The sequence below is a fragment of the Pelodiscus sinensis genome, chromosome 6 (genome assembly GCF_049634645.1).
Source record: "Pelodiscus sinensis isolate JC-2024 chromosome 6, ASM4963464v1, whole genome shotgun sequence".
NCBI lineage: Eukaryota > Metazoa > Chordata > Testudines > Trionychidae > Pelodiscus > Pelodiscus sinensis.
Genome location: NC_134716.1, coordinates 83,313,766 through 83,335,506, shown reverse-complemented (window position 1 = coordinate 83,335,506; position 21,741 = coordinate 83,313,766). Strand labels below are relative to the sequence as shown.

At 42.4% G+C, this 21,741-nt stretch overlaps 1 protein-coding gene across 1 annotated transcript; it reads right to left on the bottom strand.

Moving 5' to 3' along the window:
- Positions 1–4,238: 4,238 nt before the first annotated feature.
- Positions 4,239–21,681, bottom strand: UTP15 (UTP15 small subunit processome component). The gene is made up of 13 exons (XM_075932254.1): positions 21,503–21,681; positions 19,484–19,681; positions 17,820–17,912; positions 17,550–17,734; positions 15,477–15,655; positions 14,180–14,305; positions 11,100–11,235; positions 9,284–9,368; positions 7,402–7,551; positions 6,963–7,064; positions 6,679–6,806; positions 5,426–5,484; positions 4,239–4,924 (listed from the first exon to the last, which is right to left on the bottom strand). The coding sequence occupies exons 2-13, from the start codon at positions 19,571–19,573 to the stop codon at positions 4,701–4,703; spliced, it is 1,557 nt and encodes a 518-aa protein (XP_075788369.1). The 5' UTR covers positions 19,574–19,681; positions 21,503–21,681; the 3' UTR covers positions 4,239–4,700.
- Between the last annotated feature and the right edge of the window lie 60 nt (positions 21,682–21,741).

The following is a 21,741-nucleotide window of genomic DNA, read 5'->3' as shown; positions in this document are numbered from 1 at the left end:
AGTACATACAATTCCTTTGAAGATTGTAGGTATGTATGTGTGTGGCAAGTACTACCTGGGACACTATGGTTACATATTGCTATTTTTAGGGTACTCACTCATGCGAAGCTATCTCTGTGCATCTATACAACCTGGAAATTAACCTCCAGTTGTAGTGTAGTTAATAGTTCTGATAATGTTTGTGAAACATTAAGAGCATTTTGATGCCCAGACAGCATTCTAGAGGTATGATCCCCAAATGATAATGGCCCCAAAGTAGGTATAACACGCCAAGATTCAGATTTGCCAGGCTGCCATTTGGTAAAGCTCAAAAGTCAGCAAACAAAACTGAGTGAGATTTTAAATCCACAGCATAAGTTTCATGGCATCATTAATAGCAGTATCATGTCCCCAGAAGAGCAGGAAGTAGAGGAAAGGCAGCCAGTGAAAAGGTTGGAATATGTAGCTCTCCACCATTAATGAGTGAAGAAGTAATATGGCTTCAGTGCTTCACTTCTCTGCTCTGCTCTGCCGCCCCACTGCTCTATTGATAGCAATTGACCTGCTTGATTTACCTCTGGGCTGATTTTGGGACTTCTCTCCGTCCACGCTGGCTTGCTACATAACACAAGATTAGAGTACATCAGAATGTGAATAACCTAATGAAGCTTCATGAAGTGGGGTCTCCCATTCACACACAGCCAATGGTGCCATTTGCTGGTCTAGAAATACAAACCTAGAGGCTAAGAGGCTCTAGTTTCTCATCTTTCAGCCACATCACTAAGCTTTCCCTGTGAATAAGCCTTTTGCCAGAGTGGAACCTCAGAATCTGTATCACACTTGTGAAAGCAAAGGATGCAAACTATTCTATCTTTTTTCTACTTGCTTGTACACTATACCCACAGTGGAGTGGGGGAGGATGGATAGCCCAGTGGTTTGAGAATTGGCCTGCTAAACCCAGGATTGTGAGCTCAAGCCTTGAGGGCAACATTTAGGGATCTATGGCAAAACCGGTCAGGGATGGTACTTGGTCCTGCTGTGAAGGCAGGGGACTGGAGTCGATGACCTTTCCCGGTCCCTTCCAGCTCTATGAGGTAGGTATACAGGCAGTCCCCGGGTTACATGGATCCGACTTACATCGGATCCCTACTTACAAACAGGGTGAGGCAACCCCGCACTAGCTGCTTCCCCCCAGCAGACCAGGGAGACGCGAAGCTAGCCCCCCAGCAGACCAGGGAGACGCAGAGCAGCTTTTCTCAGCAGACACCTCAGCTTGAGAATAAAGGACTGAGGGAAGTGAGGTGTGGGAGAATAAAACTGAGCTCTGGAGAAATGTTTGGCTAGAGTTTCCCCTACAATATGTACCAGTTCCGACTTACATACAGATTCAACTTAAGAACAAACCTACAGTCCCTATCTTGTACGTAACCCGGGGACTGCCTGTATCTCCATATATTTATTTGGAGAGCCCACAATCCGTTTGTGATTTCCAACCATTGGGATATTATCATTTTACTCCATTTCACTGGCAAAAGAAACAAGGGCTTAATACTTCTAATTATAAAAAGAATTCAATGTGAAGATTTCTCAAATTGTCTCCAGTGCTGCAATTGCACTCCTATAACATCCACATGGCAACATTAGAAATTGTTCACACGGAGAGGTAGCAGTAATGTATTTTTAGGTACTTTAATGAAGTTTAGCTCCCAAAAACAGGAGGAAACTCAACATAACAAGCTAGCTCTCTAGAACAGTGAATCCCAAGTCCCTGGACCGGCAGCAGGCCACGAACCCCTGGCTGATGGGCCATGACAGTGACCGAACCTGGGATAGGAAGCTGCACAGCAGGTTTCTTGCTAGGATGCAGTGGCAGAAATGATCACTGAGTCAGGCAGCAGGAAGTTTCCTTCGAGGCCCTGGAGCTCAGACTGCAGTCAGGAGAATGACCCTGTGGGAGATTCTCTCTCACTGCTCCCCGGGAGCCTTGTGGGGGGCGGGGCTAAGACACCTCCCACCTCTCCCCCCTAGAAGCGGTGCCTCACACTGCAGGGGAAAGGTTTGGCCCCAGGCTGCTCCCAGTGGAGCTAGTTGCGATCCCTGTCTGGGCCCAGGGAAATCGCAGCCAGCTCAGCATGGGGGAGAAAGGGGGGCTGGGAAGGGGCTAAAGAGAGGCTGTGGGGTAACAGGGATCTTTGAAGCTGGGGCAGTAGGGGGATGCAGGAAGCACTGAAGGGAGGTTGAGAGATTCAGGGGAGATTTTTGGGGCAGATGGGAGCAGGGGTGCAATAGAGGAAAATTCTGAGGCTGGGTCACAGGGAGGAAAGTGGGGTTTGGAAGGAGATGCTGGGGGGAGGGGGGGAGAGATTGGGAACAAGAGCAACCAGGCTGGGGAAGGGAGACACAGGGCAGGGCTTGTACAGAAGGTGAGGGGGAGATACAATGGCAGCTCCCCCCCCACCACATGGGGCAGAAAGGGGGGAGGGCAGAAGTGACTGGGTGGTAGCATTTAGGGGCACTAGTTCCTATGCTCCTGACAAAATTTCAGTTGCTAAATAGGGTGCCCCAAATGCCCCATCCACTGCGGGTGCCCCTCCCTGCACCCTTCCCTCTACAGGCACCAGTCGCCCCGGCGGAGGAGCTACCCTATTCAGCAGCCAGAGGGGAATTCTTTTTGTGAGTTTTTTTTCCCCGTGTTGTAGATATCTGCAAACTCTGATCTGTTACAGACGGGCAACGTGTTATTTGCCTATTCATTATTTGCATAATGAATATGCAAATATACAGATAAAATTATGCTGGTCTACCAAAAGTTTGTAAATGGGTTTGCCAGTCCACAGTATAAAAAAGGTTAGGAACTGCTATTCTAGAGGCCATCGGCAAGCGTTCCATGAACCAGCAGTAGTCCACAGATCAACCTTGGTTAAACTGCTCTAAATCAAGCAGCATGAGAAATCTAAGATTAAGATCTAGGTTAAAATAAAAACCATGAAGCTAATAGGGTAACATAACTTGAACTATACTTATAAAAATATTTGTTTTGGTTCTTTTGTTATGAGATTTAAAGTCTTTCAATTGTAGCCTTCCAAATAGCTGTCATATGGGAAAATACTAGTAGACTCTCATTTTAAGTAGCTTTAGTAATATAATTAAGGATAAGATAATCCGACACAATCAAAGGACAACAGTTGATATTCAGAGGTGCTGGTTCTGGAGAGTTTTAGAACACTTACTGGTAATAAAAGCTGTAATCATATTGTTTGATTAAAAAGTGTCCACTGAAGTGATGTCAGAATCCTCTTTGAGGAATGCTTGTCTCACTAAAGATCGGTGGGGGAAAAAAAAGAACAAACAAACAAGCCAATCCCATCATCTCCTTCCTCCTTCGCATCTCAAATGGCAAAGGAGAGGTAAGTTAGACGTTCACCACTTCCCCCACAAACACAGCACAATTTCTGGGTGGACAAAAAGGGACTCGGCAACCTCTCTTCGGGCATCCTTCCACATTATCCATGCTTGGGAGAACCAAAGATCTAAAATGAACAAGCTATTTGAAAGCAGCAACTAGAAGACACAACCCACCAAAAAGCCTTCCTAAATTAGATGGGTGCATATTTTGTTTAACAGCAGCATTGATGAAAGTGTATCAATTGTGCATTTCAAAGACATATCAACCTGGTAATATCAAAGTGACCTACCAAGGTCTATTTTTCTCCCCTCCTCCTCAAAATAAGAAAAGCACCATGCCTACGCCTTGAAATATAAATCTAAAAAGTCACACATAGGGTTATGGTTCTTATAGCAATTTAAGTTGCTCCACTGCATTCTAAAGTTTATGAATTACTAAATTGTTAGGCACAATACCAGTGAGCAGTACATGCACTTCAGGAGAACTAATAGTACTAGGAGAACTTTAGCTTCTTTTTAAATTTAATATTGATGCTGCAACCTTAACTGAGAATTTGCTCACTGATGAGTAACGTAATTTTTTAAATTAAGTTGCTTTAAGGAAAAAACAATTCAAAAATCATCTCTTTTTGCCTCGCATAGTTTTCTTATGAGCTGGCATTTACTTTTCAGAATTTAATACATTGAAAGGATTTCAGGAAAGATATTAAGCTCAAACTCTTCCAGGACCCCTAAAAATGCTTCACTATTATCCACTATTTTCTTGGGGGTGAGAACTGCTTTTCATTAAGATACCAAAGATTTGAACTGGTGAATGACAAGGGAAAGAAAAAAAGCCTACAATGTAGCCAACCTATGTTAATGTCATACTTTGTTTTATTCCTGTGGCCAAGTACCTGAGGTTCAAGAAATACCAGTTCTTACAGGACTGATGTATATTAAACAATCTTTTTTTTGAGGGGGGGAGGGCGAAAAGAGGAGCAATATAAAATAAAGTTCATAAGATATGTCTGGAGGAACAAAGTCTCACTTTGTATTGATCCACAAGATGTATTTTAGTAGTTAAATAGCTCTGGAATAAAACTTTAAAATCTTGGAACCAGAAAAGTTACATAGGAAGTTTGTCTTGAAAGGGTCCATTCTTTCTGTCATCAGCAGTCCAGTCTCTTCAAAATATACCCTGCAGGAGTTATTTCCATTTCCTGAAGCAAAGCAGTATTTTGAAAGCTACTACAGAAAAAAAAGTGTTCTGGGGAAAGCTTTGTAGATTGCAAATCCAAACAATCTTCCACAAATATAATTATGGAATTAGACAGTTAGTTACTCGTATCTTGTTCCAGGACCCTCAAAATACCATTAGTTTTGTTCTTCTCTAGCGAAGTGGCCTTCTTCATTGTCATGGTAGCAAACAGTGCATCCATCATTCCCAGAACTTCAAGTAGTTCCGTTTGGTAGTCAATCTCTTTTTCTATAATTTCTTGGAGTTTCAAGAACTGTTTATCAATAACTGCTGATTGTCCAACCACAGGGAGATAAATATCTGGAGAAAGCAAAGTTAAGTGAGTTTTATGTCACTTGGTTCTTATTTTATAAAAATTATATTTTAATTTCTAAATATACAGTTATTTATGATAAGTTTTGCTTTGTGGCAAAATGAAAACTTTCATGCGAGTAAGTCTGAAGAGAGATTCAATTTTGTTTAAATGTTTACTACTTGTGGTATTATTTACTGGGAGAAGCTGGGGATGCTAATCATAGCACACAACTACATTAAATAAAAGCACCAAGGGCATTTAAAGCCTTCAAATAGGAACTCTTGTATCGAGAGTTTAATTAAAGTGAAGCACATAGCCAGATGACTGATCTGGCTAGAAAAAAAAAATAGAGCTTGGAATTTTCTGATCTCTACATTCACTACTGGCTTTTTAATATATCAGTTTTAAATTCCTCATTTTGCCCATACACCCAATGTAGACCTTTACTCTTTAGAGGAGAGCATGCTTAGTTTGGAATACGAGTTTTCTTTTGGTACAGTACTTACCAATAATCATTTCTGCAACTTTTATCAACATAGGAGCAAATCTTGGCTCAACCACATATCTGCAAACAGAGCAATTCTTACAATTAAAATATTGGCCATTTACTCCCATATCACCAGTTTTCCTATACTTAAACTTGTGTGGTAAGTTGTACTTAACTAGACAACTTTTCATTCACATGAAGGGGTAAAAGCAGTCCTAGGGATTAGGGATGTTAAAGTTAGATTAATCAGTCAAATAGTCGATGGAATTTCCATTGACTATTCGATTAGTTGATAAGGGCGGTTCTGCTTTGAAATGTAGCAAGAGCCTACCCAGCTGCTGCTACATTTTAAAGGTGGAACTGCCATGCCGGGTTTCAATCTTTGAAATGTACAGGAGCTCCAGCAGGGGTTCTTTGTGCATTTCAAAGATTGAAACAACGCATGGAGCCTGGAGGTAGAAGGAGACTTTAAGTCCCCTGCTGACCCCAGCCTCCATGCAGCCACTTCTGCTTTGAAATGTACAAGAGTCCCCGCTGGTGCATTTCAAAGGTGGAACACTGCCGCTGCCCCCTCCCACACAGCTTGGGGGGAAACCAGCCTGTAAGCCGGCTCCCCCCAGCATCCCTTTTTCTCCCCTATCCCCACCCTGCTACCTCTTTCTGATAGAGGCAGCAAAGGGGAAGGGGGACAGCAAATAATTGACTAGTGTTTCGACTCTCCAATAATCTTTTGCTTATTGATTAGTTGCTTACATCCCTACTAGGGACAAGATAAACAAAAAGTTACATGTGGAAACCCATCAGTAGGGAAAGCACTGGGGCTTGGAAATGTGGCAATATTCTTTTTAAATAAAGAAAGCTAAAACAAGAGCTCCAGACAACAGGACTTATATTAAGGTGGAATGGGAAGATTAAAGGCAAATTAGTGAGATAATGCAGTTTCTTTAAACTTTCTCTCTTTAAAGAATGTATGAGACCTACCATAAAGGCAGAACACACCAAACCGGATCAACATGCATTTTATAAATGAAAATCACTGTCTAGTGACCATGTAGGCACACATCCATTAAGTAATTATGAACAACAGGGGTAAAATCTAGACTTGTGCCTGAACTGAGATCAGTGGCAAAATTTCTGTTGACTTCAATGGGGCCAGGGTTTCACTCCAACAGTCTTGACAGAGGTGTCTGCAGATAAGCATGGCAAGAGATGGCAACAACAAAAAAAATCTGTTTTATGAAATAGACTCATCAGCAGTATTTTAGGTGATACCTTATCAAGAAAGACATGAGAACACTCAATTGTGTTTCATCTCTTCCGGCAAGTGCATTTTTCAGTGTTCCTCTGCGATTTAGCTCCTGCATGACTGCAACTGTAATTTCAGGTGTCTTGTTCCGGGCCTAAGTGAATGTAAAGTGTTTAGTACCAGTGCTCATCTTAAATGAAATCTACCTAGGCATAAGCTATACCAAAAGTAGTAATATTTTCATCTCATGAAATACAAGTTTCAAATGAATGCACTGAGTATTGGTGCACAAAAGGAGTAATGGCCTTACCTGAAGTACTGTATCTAGAGCCTTGGAAACCTGGAAGCTTTTCAGTAGTTTGTCGTACTTTTTCAAATGACTTCTCACTGGTTTACTAACAAAGAAATCCTCCTAGAATTGAAAGGGTAGAACAAACATGTTTAATATTTTTTTTAAGTGTTTTGTTAGCATTAACACTACTTCTTCATTTCCTTCTATTGTTTTTCCAGATGATGCAATTTGCTATCCATGTGCCTTCTATTCTTATCAGAAATCTGGGCAAATTTTCAGGAAAAAAAGTGTATTTGGAAAAATCATATTTAAAATGCAGTTGTCAGTACAGCTAGTTATATTATTCCTTTAAAAACCTTCATACTTATTATATTAATGGAAAGATTTTTTTCTTAAAACTTATTTTGAAGAATTATACAGGATGCAGCTATCAAACTATCCCTCCTCTCCCCCATACCTGCTTTGGCATGTAGTTTCTTCCTTTTACAAAGGTTCTGTATGCTGGCCGTTTCTTTTTTGGAAGACGTTCTTTGCTCTCTTCATGTTTTCTGTGTCTAACATTTAGTACCCCGTTGGTCATACCTACAACTATAGTTTCATCTTCTGGCTAAAATGAATAAGAAATTGAATTAGTAACTAAAGTCTACAGATTATATAAACATTATTTATATATTTTGTATGAAACATCTGATAAAACCCCCAAAATACTATTGTTTACTGATACAACCAAAATGTTTTGATGCATTAGCTTTTAGTTCCATACTGGGCAACTGGCTGTTACAATTCTTTACAAAGTGAAAATGTCAGGGTGGATAAGGGTTTGGACAAACCATCCTGTAGCTCTTTCAGGGCCATTAAAATACCTAGACCTATTCATCTAAATATTAAGTTGTATTCAGAACAACACATTTGTAGCGAGCAGTATTCTGAATAATTTACATTCAGTTTTTAATATTGTTATACTAGTAATCCCTCATTGAAAGGCCACTGTTCACAACTCTTATTCATAATGCCTGCTTTATATTACAACTGTTTAATATATTTTAAGTTTAAACTCGTCCCAAGAATCTAAGTATATTATGTGTCCTATATTTTTAGTGTGTGTATACATATTCAGAGTAGTGTTCAAAAGCTAAAAGCCAAGTGCAGGCCAGGAGAGGGTGGCAGAGTGGAGCCAGAGTAGGAGGCAGCAAGGTTCACCCACTCCCCTCACTCACTGCAGCTGCAGACTACTGGGCCACTCCGGTTCCTGCCACCGCAGCGAGCGAGGGGTGTGGGTGAACCCTGCTGCCGCTCCACATCAGGCCCATCCATAGGACAGTTGAGGTGGCCAATGCAGGGCCCTGCAAAAGCACAGGGTCTAGGGGGCTGCCCCCAAACTTCCAATAGCTCCCAAGAGATGGCTAGAAGGGGCAAGACAAGCAAACCTCCTGAAGAGCCAGAGTGGGGGTAGGAAAGGGGGAAAGAGATAGTCAGCTGGTAGAAAGTCTGGCATTTTCACAGTGGCCCTCTGAACTACCACTGGGAGGCAAAGGGAGTGGTGTCTGACCAGCCTTCTCAACCCCACCAGACAGAGAATCTGGATCTGCCCTTGACTCTCAAGAAGAGAAGGTAAAAGACTGGCTTGCCAAGCAGCCCATTCCTTTCCTCCTCTGACAGGAGAGCAGCCACAATTAGCTTTGCCTGCAGTTAGAGGTGAGCTGTCAGGCAGCCAGAGAAACGCAAAGCCACATTCCCTGCCAAGAGGTTGTTTGTCCATAGCTCCTCACATAGAAACTAGTTTTCAGTTTCTCTGCCCTTAATCCTTTATCACAGGAGAAGGCTGTACAAACAGTGAGGAAAATATCAGTGAAATGTTTGACTTTGTCCATGTCCCTCAGACCAGACTGGTTCTAAAAGGCTCCTAGTTCAGGTGCCCTCATAGTCTAACACTTGCTGACTAGATGTCATGCTGGAGCTGTGCAAGGCTCCCCAGTCAAGGAAGAGTAGGACCATCTTTACAAATCAAAGCACAGCAACATTCCCTTCCCACTTATTCACTCCTTGGGGGAGCATGCTGCTCAAGACACTCCCAGCTCAGAGTACACAGCTAAGACCAGTGCTAACCCCAGCTGCATGACACCATGTTAAGCCAATGGATTTATGACAGTCTAATGTGTAATACGCAAAGCTTCTGGATAATAATTGTGTTATAGAATTCATTCAGTGATCCTCACACACATAGCATCCTTCTGAAATTTAGAGATTGCAATGAAAGCTAAAAAGTAAATTAGGAAATGGTGTATTTAAAAATGGTAAGTGGCTACATAAAGAATCTAAAAAAAAATTATTATACTTACAGCCAGAGCAAGACTAAGAATTGATGCCGCATAATTAAAGCTGTGGACTACTTTGTAGGAGGTTGTACTGTAAATCTTCACATGCCTACACAGAAGAGCAATTTATTTATAGACTTCATATTTCCATGTGTCAGCACAGATATTTTACAAGAATTTCACCTCTCTAACAAATGTTACAGACCCTTCTAAAGAGATGTCAACAAGTTTTACATAGTAATTTCTTCATTCCGCAATTGATTTTACTATTGCTAGTCTCTTCAGATAGCTAGCCTGCAGAAAGATTTAATATTCACAAATTCTCTCACTTGCTGTACCATAAGGTTGTGCAGGGGTTCTCAAACTGGGGGTTGACCTCTCCAGGGTCGCAGTATGGTTACACAGGGATCATGAGCTGTCAGCTATTTGGGACACTCAGTCCCAAACCCACATTTTTCATTTATAAGGGCAGGGAAATCACACTCAGACTTCTTGTGTGAAAGGGGTCACAAATACAAAAAGTTTGAACAATTATATCAATGTTTGCAAAAACCTCGTTCATTGCCCAGTCCTGGCCCCTCATTATATATTTATGTGGTCTATGTTATGCAGATTCTATAGAAACTAAACTTTTATTTAAAATAATATTTCAATGTCTAACTTTCAAATAACTTTTCAAACTTGAACTGAGTGTCAGGGTAATACTGCCTTCCCTACACAGCAAAGTAAAAAACAATGGCTAAATCATTTGAAACTCCTCTTTTTAACCTCTTTTTGCACTAGGTATCTCATTCTACCTGTTTGGCCCCCTCTTACTAGTGAGTTAAGAAGAGGAGAAAATGAAGAGAAAGTAGAGGAGATAGTTTCCTTTAGAGTTCTTCTACTGAATTGTTTCCCAATCCAAGGATCAAGAAGAGACAGGAAGGACCAGAGCAGCTACTTTTGGTGGCAGAGAACAAAGTGCTAATGTGAATGAAGAGTGAAGTGGAGGTTGCCATTTTTGGTGTAAGGTGCAAGGGATTATTTGCATTAGGACTCTGAACTAGACTGAAATTAGAGGCATCAGTAAACAAGTGTAGCAGTAAAGAGTTTTCATATTAAACTGGGCTAAGTTGGGGGTGGTAGTAGTGTGGGAATAGTTTAAGTTTGAAGTTTCAGGAAATGGAATAGCAATTTGGCAAAAAGTCACAAGTTAGCTCTCAGAATGCCTTAATTCCACTTAATTCAGGACTACTCAACTTTGGAAGCCCCGGGGGCCACAATGAGACTCACAGCACATGCTGAGGGCCGCAACGTATATGCAACTACACATACATGCAAATATATATGCAAACTTCTTCTTTCACACAATGCCCCAGTACCTCCTCCTTGGTGGCTAGAAATGCTGACACCCTGTACCTGTCTGTTCTAGCCAGTCTAGCCACTTGCATCTTTCAGTGCTCACCCCACCTGGGAGATGCCTCACCATTGTGGAGCATGTTCCCAGTGGAGGCCATGTTCAAAGGATCCCATTCTGAGGCCGCATGTTGAGCCCCACAAACTCAAACTGCACCGTGGGCTGCAAACAAATGGGTCTTGGGCCACATGTGGCCCACGGGCTGTGTGTTGAGTAGCCCTGACTTAATTCATAACTGCACTATTAAAAGTAGAACAAGACCCCAGAATGCATTTCAACTTTATTTACACCAGTAATTGAAGTATTCGTATGAAAAATATTGCCTTTATTTACTTTAGTCTGGTGTCTTGTAAGTCTCCTGCCTTGACCTATCACAGTCATGACTGCAATGTATTTAAAAACAACAAAAATCCCCAAGTTAGATGATAGGTGAAAGATACTAACCTGTCTAATGATCCTGAGAGCAGCCTTTGCCCAGAGCTACTGAGGCATAAACAAGTTACAGTTTTATGGTGATTTTTCAGAGAAACTAGTAATTGCCCTCCTCTTAGAATGTCCCAGACTTTAACATACCGACCTCCTATAAACAGAAAACACATGCAAAATAGTTTTGAGATGCACCATATTTAAGCTTCTTTGCATACATTTTTCAGTTAAGAACAGAGTCCTGGTTTCCTTTTAACACTAAGTTTGCTGCTTCCATTCTTGTCCATTTAAGATAATGGCATCTGCATTCCTATCAAACAAACTGAGTTTATAATTTATAGGACACATGGACTTCCTCTGGACCAACTGGAAGGGAAAATATTGCATCACTCAGATGATTGATGCCCACAACTGTTACAACCTGTGTTATGGAGGGAAGTTACAAGCTTTACTCTTTAAGAATATTATGGAGTAGTGGTCACTAGCCAGTAGACCAGGATCTATTAGTAGATCTTAAAAACCTCTAACAGCGATCTTGGCTGGTTTTGACAGGAAGCTATCGAGGACACTGGCACTTCAATTGCCTCTCCACTCACTGTCATGCTGCTCCTGCCCTCTGCCTTGGAGCTGCACCCCTGGGATCCTTCTGCTTGCTATGAAGGGGTGGGAGGGAGAAGGGGGTGGGGGATCACTGATGTCAAGGTATCCCTCCTCCCCCCACTTTTGTACCCTATTTCCATACAGAGAGAAGGGGAGGGAAGGAGCTTGGCAATGCAAAGATCTGTCACTCACATACTATGTGTCTCTGTCATTCTCACAAACACCAACTGTCCTTCATGCTCATCTCCCAAACCAACACATACATGGGTGAGGAGGGGGGGTTGTTACTTCTTTTACTGCTTGCAAAGTGGGTTATTTTTGGTTTTTGACTGGTCTGTGAATTTCATAGTTTTCATTTCTCTCACAGAATTAAATTTAAGCATGGGTATTGTTATAAAATGCCTAACCTGTCATGGAAGGAGTCATTATCCCTATGGTAACTGCTGCTCCTGGAAGTGGCTGGCAAGTCCCTGCAGCCCCTGAGCAACGCAGAGCAGGGGTTCTCCACATGCTGTCCTTGCATGCAGACACCACACCTGCAGGTCCCATTGATCAGTAATGGGGAACCGTGGCCAGAGCCAGTAGAAGCTGTGGGCTCAGTACCTGTAGATATGGGGCAGCACATGGCACCCTGGAGCCATTGCTGTACATGCCAGCTGCTTTCAGGAGTGGTAAAGGGCCAGAGCAGGAGTAAGCCTGCTTAAACCCCACTGATCCACACCCAGAAGCCGATGTCAGTTAAACAGTGTCCAGCCAGAGCCTGCTTCCTGAACCCTTGTCTCAGCCCTGAGCCTCCTCCTGCAACCAAACTCCGTCCCAGAGCTTGTACCCTGAAACTCCTCCTGGACCCCAATTCTCCACCCTGGGCTAAGCCTCAAGCCCCTCCCACACTCCAAACTCCTTGGCCCAAGACCAGAGCCTGCACCCCATCCCCTACCCCAGCCTGGTGAAAGGCAGTGAGGATGGGGGACGAAAGGGGATGGAGCAAGACTGATGAGGCTTCAGAGAAGAGGTGGGGCGGGGCAGGGCAAGGGAGTCTGGGTTTGAGGTAGATCTTACATTGCACTTAAATTGAAAAAGTGATCTTATGATTAAAAGGTCAGGGACAACTGTTATCGAGGCTCAATTTGGAGTTGGGGGATCCTCTCTGTGTTGCAGCAGTGGGAAGGTGGGTCAAGGAAGAGGAGAGACCCTGAAGAAGAGTGTCAGCCCTTCAGGTCAGGTGTGTGAAAGGAAGGTATTGAGGCCTACCCAGAATGTGTCAAATGAGCACCAGTTTAATTGTATGTGTAAAGGAAAGGCAGCATTGTGAGATACAGGAGATGTAAAATAAAAAAATTTGATTGGATGACCAACAATAACCCCGCTTTTAGGGAAGTAAGTAACTCAGACAGCAGTATGCAACAAAGTGCTGATTACCCCAAATGGAGCAGACGAAAGTTTTTGTAAGGGCAGAATGAGACAACAAAAAAAATCTAACTTCAGCAATTGTCAGGCGAGTGGAGGAGTACCAAAATACCAAAACAGGGTATATAAGGTTGGATGGAACAGACCAAGAGCGGACGGGTTACAAATCCAAAAAGCTAGGTCTGATCAACCAGAGCTCCCTCCCTGGCGCTGAATCTCGCTGCCGCACATAAGCTCCGAAAGGGGAACAACATCGGTCGTAAGTTGCAACGAAAAATCCAAAAAAGGAAAAAGAAAAGAATATCTTCTGAATCTAAGCAATGCTTCTGTCTCTCTGAACGTGAGTATTATATATTTGTTAACTCCATAAATTGTTTAAAGGTAAATCAGGAGGGTATTTCTTGTTTTGTTTTTTTTAATTGTACTGTTTTTCTACTTTTTCTTTGTATATTATATTGTTTTAAAAGAATAAAAAATAGTGAATTGATTTAAATGGAAAATTAATTATAAAGTAAATAGAAAAAATAAAAAAATCTTTGTTTGACCCTAAAAAGAAGTATTCCTCTGTCTGTGGTTTCAAATCCTTTAAAGAACCAAACCCGGTTACCGAAAAGGTGCAGAAAAGTCACATCTTTTAAGAATGTTTTATGGGACATAAGATTAATTCATCCAATTTGTTCAATCTTACTCAATAAGGCACTACAGCAATGGGAATCAGTTTCCAGTTTCTAAAGGCTTCCTTTTTTGAAGTTTTGATTAAAAACAAGTGGGAATAGATTAGAGGTGAAGAATCTCTTCTGAGAACTCCCAGCTACCTACTCTCTGAATTCAGCTCTAGGGACAAACAGCAAATTCATTTCAGACAAAGTACTACTACAAAGTACTATTACTACAGTGGGATCTCTGAGAGAGCTAGTGCCAAGCCACTCATGGCGACAGGAGAAGTGAGAGTTCACTGCGTGATTAATTAATAACCCAGATGAAGTGTACAGCCTAGGTGTTTCCTCTCAGTAGTGACACATGATAACCCATTCTGTGGCTGCCAGTAAAGGGGGAGAAGAAATAAAAGAAATTTCAGTTTGTTCAAATACCTGCCGATACTAGAAGACCCCCTGAAGGGAAGAGAAGAACACTCTCCACAGGCTGGCCATGCTCTACAGTCATAACACTTTTTTCTCTCCGTGCATCAAATACTTTCACAGTGTGATCATATGAACCTGAAAAATACCCCCAAGATCAGTTTTAAGGACCCAGAACAATTCAAGAACAAAAACAAAAAAACCACCACCATCACCCATACACTCAGATCTAAGAAGAAATAAATGTTCAGTCCCAAGCCAAAAATCCATAGGAAATACTGACCAACAGAAAAGCACTTCTCTTCACAGTGTAAGTAGTTGTGTCTATAATGCATTTCAGAGAGTGCATCATCTGTTGGTTCAAGAACTCCTCTGAAATGGTAAGGACTTAGACCACCAAATTTGGTATACAACTTCCTCTAATTCTAACTTAAAGCAATGTAAGGGTTTGGCTCTGCCAGGAAAATGGGATATGTCTGAATGGTATAAGGTTCTCACTTTTAGTCGTCCACATCACTCAGATTAGTTTTCTCTACCTAGCTTGGCGTTCACAAGATTCTTGCTGCTGAAGTCATAAAAGTCACTAGAGCTAGAACATTGGCTTCTATACCATGTTAAAACCTCGAACGTCAGCTTTAAGTGTAATGATGCACTTACTATAGTCCAAGCGGTAATCTAAGAACCATAACTTTATTTTAGTAGTGCTCTGTGTAAGCGTTATTATCAATTATATTGTGCTCTAAGTGGGCATGGTACTTAATCTTCAGTGTTTTGAAAATATCAGGAAATTCAGTAGTAACCGATTGTTATAATTGTTAAACACATTTGTTCCATTTCTGAAACAACTTTTCAACTACACAAGTCCTGTTCACTGGCACCATTTTTTCCTAAAGTATTAGCAAAAGCGTTCAATTCTTTTGATGTATTAGCGATGTAAAATCCTGTTTAACCAGTTAACTGGTTAACTGGTTAACTGCTTAAACGTGGATGGGAGAGGTACCACAGGGTGCTCTAGGCTGGGCCTGCCATGCCACACCACAGGATGGCTGGGGGGGATGTCACAAGCCAGTAGACCACTGACAACCCTAATGGAAGGAGTTCTTATAAATATGTAAGTAAAGAAGCAAGATACAGTCTAATTATTTTAGCAGAATCATTGACCTTAAAGGACCAGAGTCCTGTTCCACTCACTATGAAACAAGGTTAAAAAAAAAAAAAAATCAAAAATCAAGAAACTGGCATGAGGCAAGTCCACTGTCCTATTGTAATAATAGACAATTCAAGACAGACAAGATTTTACAGAACAAACCTGTTACAAAAAGATCTGCATTCAGTTTACTTATACAGCCACATCTCACATAATCTGTATGCTCGCTGTACGACACAACTGCTGTTGCACTTGGGATATCCCACACCTTCGAAGTATAATCGTCAGCACCAGAGACTACACGGTATTTATCAGACAGAAAGTCCACTACATGTACTGCTCTAGAAACCAAAATCAACAATGTTCAAGATTACTACAAGTACCTCAAACTTTGAATGCAGAGTTGTTATAGGAAAATGCATTGCTTTACCCTGAATTGGTATAGGATAAGGTAGGCTATGAAATATCTGCTAGTAGAAGGTATAGTGCCACAGCTTTCAAGTCAGGTACTTCTTCAGTGGTTCAAATGTACTATTAAAAAGCACAGGCCCCCAAAAGGTGGGCAATATGGACTTTTTTCAATATCCCACCCCCTCAAAAGGACAATTACATATTCTTTTGTATATAAACAGAATAGGAATCTAATAATTCTATACAAGGGTTGTAAGGGATGGTCATGCTGTACACATTTACTTGTACTTCTTTACAACAACTTTTTCCTTTTTGAATTTCTAAACCAGGAGGGTGTTTTTATTCATTTTGGTGCCTACCCCTTGCCAATTTTGGCAAACTTCAGGATTTTTTTTTTTTTAAGTTTGAGAATGTTCTTTTGTTGAAGACTATGTGTCTCTTTACTAGGGATGTAAAATACTATTTAATTGGCTAGCCAGTTAAACACTGTTAGTGGGGGGACCACACCTGCCAGGCTGGAGTGCCTCCCCCTGCAAGACTGGAACAGCATGCTGCCCATGGCAAGCAGGGAACTGCTCCAGCCCCACTGGTTAACCTTAACAAGAAAACCAGTAAAACTTTCACATCCCTACTCTTTACATAAGTAGCTGATTTTGTATATTAGCCTGGGTCGGGGGAGGGAGAAGGGGGGGGAAAGAGGGGGGCAAGCCTAGTAGATTTTGTGTGTTCCAGTCCTACAGGAGGGCAGTAGGGGGCTTCCTCCCAGGCCTGAGGCTCCCCTCCCACTGCATTATAGACACTCCTGCCTTTTATGTGGCATCTGATTACCTAGATTGCAGAGGTTATTTTCTACAATACTCAATATAGTAATTTTGAAATTAAGAATTACTGCCATGATAATTCTGAATTTCTTATTAGGGACATGTGAAAGCTTTAAATTTTCAACAGCACCAAAAAAAAAAAAAAGTGGAAGTGCAATGTTAAGACATAAGAACTGCCATACTGGATCAGACCAATGATCCATCTAATCCTGTATCCTGTCTTCCAAGATTGTTCATTCCCTCTGGGGTGCTTGGGATTGGCCAAAACAGGTAATTATTGAGTGATCCATCCCCTCTCACGTAATAGAGGCTAGGGATACCATCCCTGCCTGTCTTAGTTAATAGCTATTTATGGACCGATCCTCCATCTAGTTCCTTTTAGAATCTTGTTATAGTCTGGACCTTTACAACATGCTCTGGCAAGGAGTTACACAGACTGATTGTATGGTATGCAAAGTAGACTCTCTTTTGTTTTAAACCTTCTACCTGTTAATTTCATTTGATGCCCCCCCTGACTTTATATGTTATAGAGAATAAGTAACAAAACTTCCTTATTTACTTTTTCTGCACCAGTCATGTTTTTAATAGACCTCTAACATATCTCCCCACCCTCACCCATCTCTTTTCCAAGATGAGATATCCTAATCTCTTTATATGGAAGCTGTTCCATACCCCCTAATAATTTTTGTTGTCCCTTTTCTGTATCTTTTCCAATTCCACTTTTTTGAGATGGTGTGACCACATTTGTATATTGTCTTCAATATGTGGGTGTACCATGGATTTATACAGAGGTAGTGATATTTTCTTATCTAATAATTTCCTAATGATTCCTAACATTCTGACTGCTACTCTACATTGAGTTGATGTTTTAAGAAAACTATCCACAATGACTCCAAGACTAGTCCACAAAATATACTATGCAAAGTATTCCATGGTATTTCAATCATAAAAATTTACACGAGAAGGCTTATAATACACAACGAATAAAAACATGTTGCCCTACTTAGTGTGACCATCAAATTGTCTCAATGCTGCTCTTCCAGTAATATCAAATAGCCGAACGACACCTTCTTCACTACCAGCAACCAGCAGCTTGCCATCATCTCGATACGTAGCACAATAAGCAGCATCTTTGAAGCGAGAGAAAGTTTTGATTGGCTCCTGAGAGTACCGACCATAAATATGGATCTAATAAAAATTACAAATTTCAAATTAGTAAATTCTTATTCAATACCAACTGAAAAGTGAAACTGGGCTTATTATGAAAACTTACCCTTGAAGAGGCTGTGACAGCATAATTATATGGAGGAACTGGAGAGAAGTCAATCTTATTCACTGCACCAAATTCTTTTATCTGAACAGGAGTCTAAATGAATTGAAGTAATTAAAAGACAGGTCATTTTTACCATAACAGTAGGCTTACAAAGACATGAAAGTTTGACCTAGATAGTCTACAATTATTTTCTAAGCTGAATTTCAAAAACATTAAAAAATTAGATCATAAAAAAAGAATGTCCCCCTCCCAGTTTTTTTAAATTTTTCTTTTTGTTTCTAATTTTATGTTTTATGCGTGTTCTTTCATTACTAGGGAATTAGCCAAAATGCAAAACGCGTTCATACTATTATATACTTTTAAAATATCCATGTGTACATAACTAAACTGGTATACATTTTGAAGATGATGTACTAAAACTTATTGTGATAATTGCCATTAAGATAAATGGAGGTGACTATATTTTATTTGAGTAAACTGCATACACAGGAAGAAGCAATTAATAAATTCAAGTTAGTCTGGAGTCTTGAAGTTTTGACTTTACACTCAAAATGGATACATGAGTTTAAAATAGGTGTACAGTAAAACTCCAATGGTCCGCCATCTGATAGTCCGGCACTCCTGATGGTCCGGCACCATCAGGAACCCGGAAGTGCTTCGGGCAGCCGGACCATTGGAGCTGCTCTGCCCCCAGCTTCCCTGATTCAGCCGCTGCTAAAAGTGACTAGCGGCTGAATCGGGGAAGCCGGGGGCAGAGCAGCTGGAGTGCTGCTAGGTAGGTCCTGTAGCGCTGCCCCTCGGGGTTGCGGGACCAACCGAGCAGCCCCCCAGCTGTCCCCAATTCAGCCGTTGCTGATACTGATCAGCGGCTGACTCCAGGAAGCCCGAGGCAGAGCTGCTCTGCCCTGGCTTCCTGGAATCAGCCCCTGACCAGTTTCAGCAGCAGCTGAATCCGGACACCTGGGGCAGCGCAGCTGTGGGGCTGCCGGGTTGGTCCCACAGCACCGAGGAGCGGCACTACTGGACCAACCCCACAGCGCCCCAACTGCTCTGTCCCAGGTGTCCCCAAGAGTAGCTGGGGTGCTGCCGGGTGGGTCTCACCACGCCAAGGGTCAGCACTACCGGACCAACCAGGCAGCACTCCAGCTGCTCTGCTGCAGGCGTCCCCGATTCAGCCGCAGCAGCTGAATCAGGGACGCTTGAGGAAGAGCCGGACTATCGGAAGGGGGAGCTATGAGGGATCTGGGGTGGCATCCCCCCCCACTCCAGACCCCTCATAGCCCGCCCTTCCTGACAGTCTGGCATATCTGATAATCCGGCACCCCCTGGGTCCTAAAAGTGCCGGATTATTGGAAGTTTACTGTATTAAGAAACATGTAATTCAGTAATCATGTAGTCAACAAAAATTTTACTGACTACATGATTAATCAATAAGAGTTAGCACCATAAGTACTGAGTCCCAACTTGTGCCAGGTCCTGGGAACCACTCCTGCTACAGCTCTGGAAGTAGCCTGGCTCAGTCCCAAGAGCTACCCCCACAGTGGCTCTGCATTAAAAGTATTTTAATAGCAGGGTAGGTAAAAATCAAGACAAAACATTTCAGCAAGAACTACTACACAAACACATAAGTTATTTTTTCTATATAGTTAATTATGCACTCTCACCTTGTAATTCTTCCAATACAAAGTATCTTGCGTGATTTTCTCACCAAGCTTGGGAAATGACTGAACCACTACAGGTTTATAACTGGCCATTATTTCATATAGTTAGATTCCCAAAAGCAGCAACTGCAGCCCCTGCCGTTATGCTCTCAATAAAGCAAAACTGTGGTATGGGGGGGAGGGGGGGGTAGATAAGTGGGACTGAAAAACAAGAGTTTACAGTAAGTTTTGAATATGAACTATAAAAGCACAACAAAGATGAATGCATTTGAAAAATAATTCAAAGTACAAATAACGATTTTTCCATTAATGCCCTAAAATATCTTATCCAGCCTCCTGATTTTTAGTTTTGGGGGCAGGACTGAATGCAGGGAAGGTAAGGCCAAAGCATACAATGGGTTAATACATAATACAGGACTATGTAGCACTTTAAAGACTAACAAGATGGTTTATTAGATGATGAGCTTTCGTGGGCCAGACCCACTTCCTCAGATCAAATAGTGAAAGAAAATAGTCACAACCATATATACCAAAGGATACAATTAAAAAAAATGAATACATATGAAAAGGACAAATCACATTTCAGAACAGAAGGAGGATGTGGGAGGGAAGGTAAATGTCTGTGAGCGAATGGTATTAGAGGTGGGGAAAGGTAAATGTCTGGGAGCTATTAGAGGTGATAATTGGGGAAGCTATCTTTGTAATGGGTAAGACAGTTAGTGTCTTTGTTGAGACCGATGCATAGAGTGTCGAATTTTAGCATGAATGACAGTTCAAAGGATTCCCTTTCAAGTGCAGATTTAAAAGGCTTCCGAAGCAGGATGCAGGTAATTAAGTCGTTGAGACAGTGTCCTTTCTGGTTGAAATGGCAAGAAACTGTTTTTTTCTTTGTGATTCTGTCTAATATCTGTTTTGTGGGCATTGATCCTTTGGCGAAGTGTCTGAGACGTTTGTCCAATGTACAAAGCAGACGGACATTTTCGGCACATGATAGCATAAATTATATTTCTGGATGTGCAGGAATATGTATTCTTGATCTTATAACTCACTTGGTTAGGTCCAATAATGGTATCAGCAGAGTGAAAATGTGGACAAAGCTGGCAACGGGGTTTGTTGCAAGGGAAGGTACCAGGGTTGGTATTAGTGTGGTATGTCCTTTCCCCACCTCTAATACCATTAGCTCACAGACATTTACCTTCTCCGCCCTCCCCCACATCTCCCTTCTGTTCTGAAATATGATTTGTCCTTTGCATATGTGTTCATTTTTTAAATTGTATCCTGTGGTATATATGGTTGTGACTATTTTCTTCCTCTATTTGATCTGAGGAAGTGGGTCTGGCCCACGAACGCTCATCACCTAATAAACCATCTTGTTAGTCTTTAAAGTGCTACATAGTCCTGTATTTTGTTTCAGCTACACCAGACTAACACGGCTACATCTCTATTCTAATGGGTTAATACAGCAGCCTTACATCTGAGAGTTAAAGCTAGGTCAGATCACCCGTGACCCCACGTTAGCTTCCATCCACGCTCATCACAACACACGCGCCAGTATCACTGAGGTCTACTCAAGAGATAGCCTTGAGCTGAAAAACATAATCTAATTCACCAGTCGGCACCTGCACAACGCAGCCACTGTGACAGCCCCTCCCTGGCGATGGCGCCCAAGATCCGCCCCCCGCCCAACACCGAGACAGCCCCTCCCCTCCGCACAGCGGAGCCCCAGCTTGGCCAATAGTTGCGGAGTTGCCGGCGCTGAGCGGAGAAGACAGGAGGCTCCTAGGACAGCGGCAGCCCCATGGCTGGGCAGGAGGCCCCACCCAGCCACCCGGGCCCGACTCGCGCGCTGGCGCCGCGTTCTTCGGAGCGGGCTCTAAGCGGAGGGGCTCGTTACCCCGCGTGCGGGGCGGAACGAGCCAGCAGCTCCCGGCCTCAGGCGGCGGGCAGGAGAGACGGGGCCCGGCTGCTCTCCAGACCGAGCGGCTGGGGGCAGGCGCTGCTCTCTCCCGTCTCGGTCCCTACCTGTGAGCCCGAGCCTCTGTCCCGGCGGGATAACACAGGGGGCCGTTCCAGAGGAAGGAGCACGGTGCTGCCTCAGCAGGCAGAAGTCACGTTGCCGTAGGTCCCTCGCCGGCTGCCATAGAGCATCGCGTTGTTCCTGTCGCCCAAAAACTGCGTCACCGCATCACACCCACGTCTCTGACTCACGCGACCCTTTGAGAGACCCAATGAGAAAAGGCAAAAGGGCTCCCACCTGCCCA

Coding starts and splice junctions, on each gene's coding strand:
- UTP15 (XM_075932254.1), bottom strand. CDS start 19,573: ATGGCCAGTTATAAACCTGTAGTGGTTCAGTCATTTCCCAAGCTTGGT. Junction 11,236..14,179: donor GGGTCTTCTAGTATCGGCAG/GTATTTGAACAA, acceptor TTCTGTTTATAG/GAGGTCGGTATGTTAAAGTC. Junction 9,369..11,099: donor CTCTCAGGATCATTAGACAG/GTTAGTATCTTT, acceptor TCTTCTGTGTAG/GCATGTGAAGATTTACAGTA.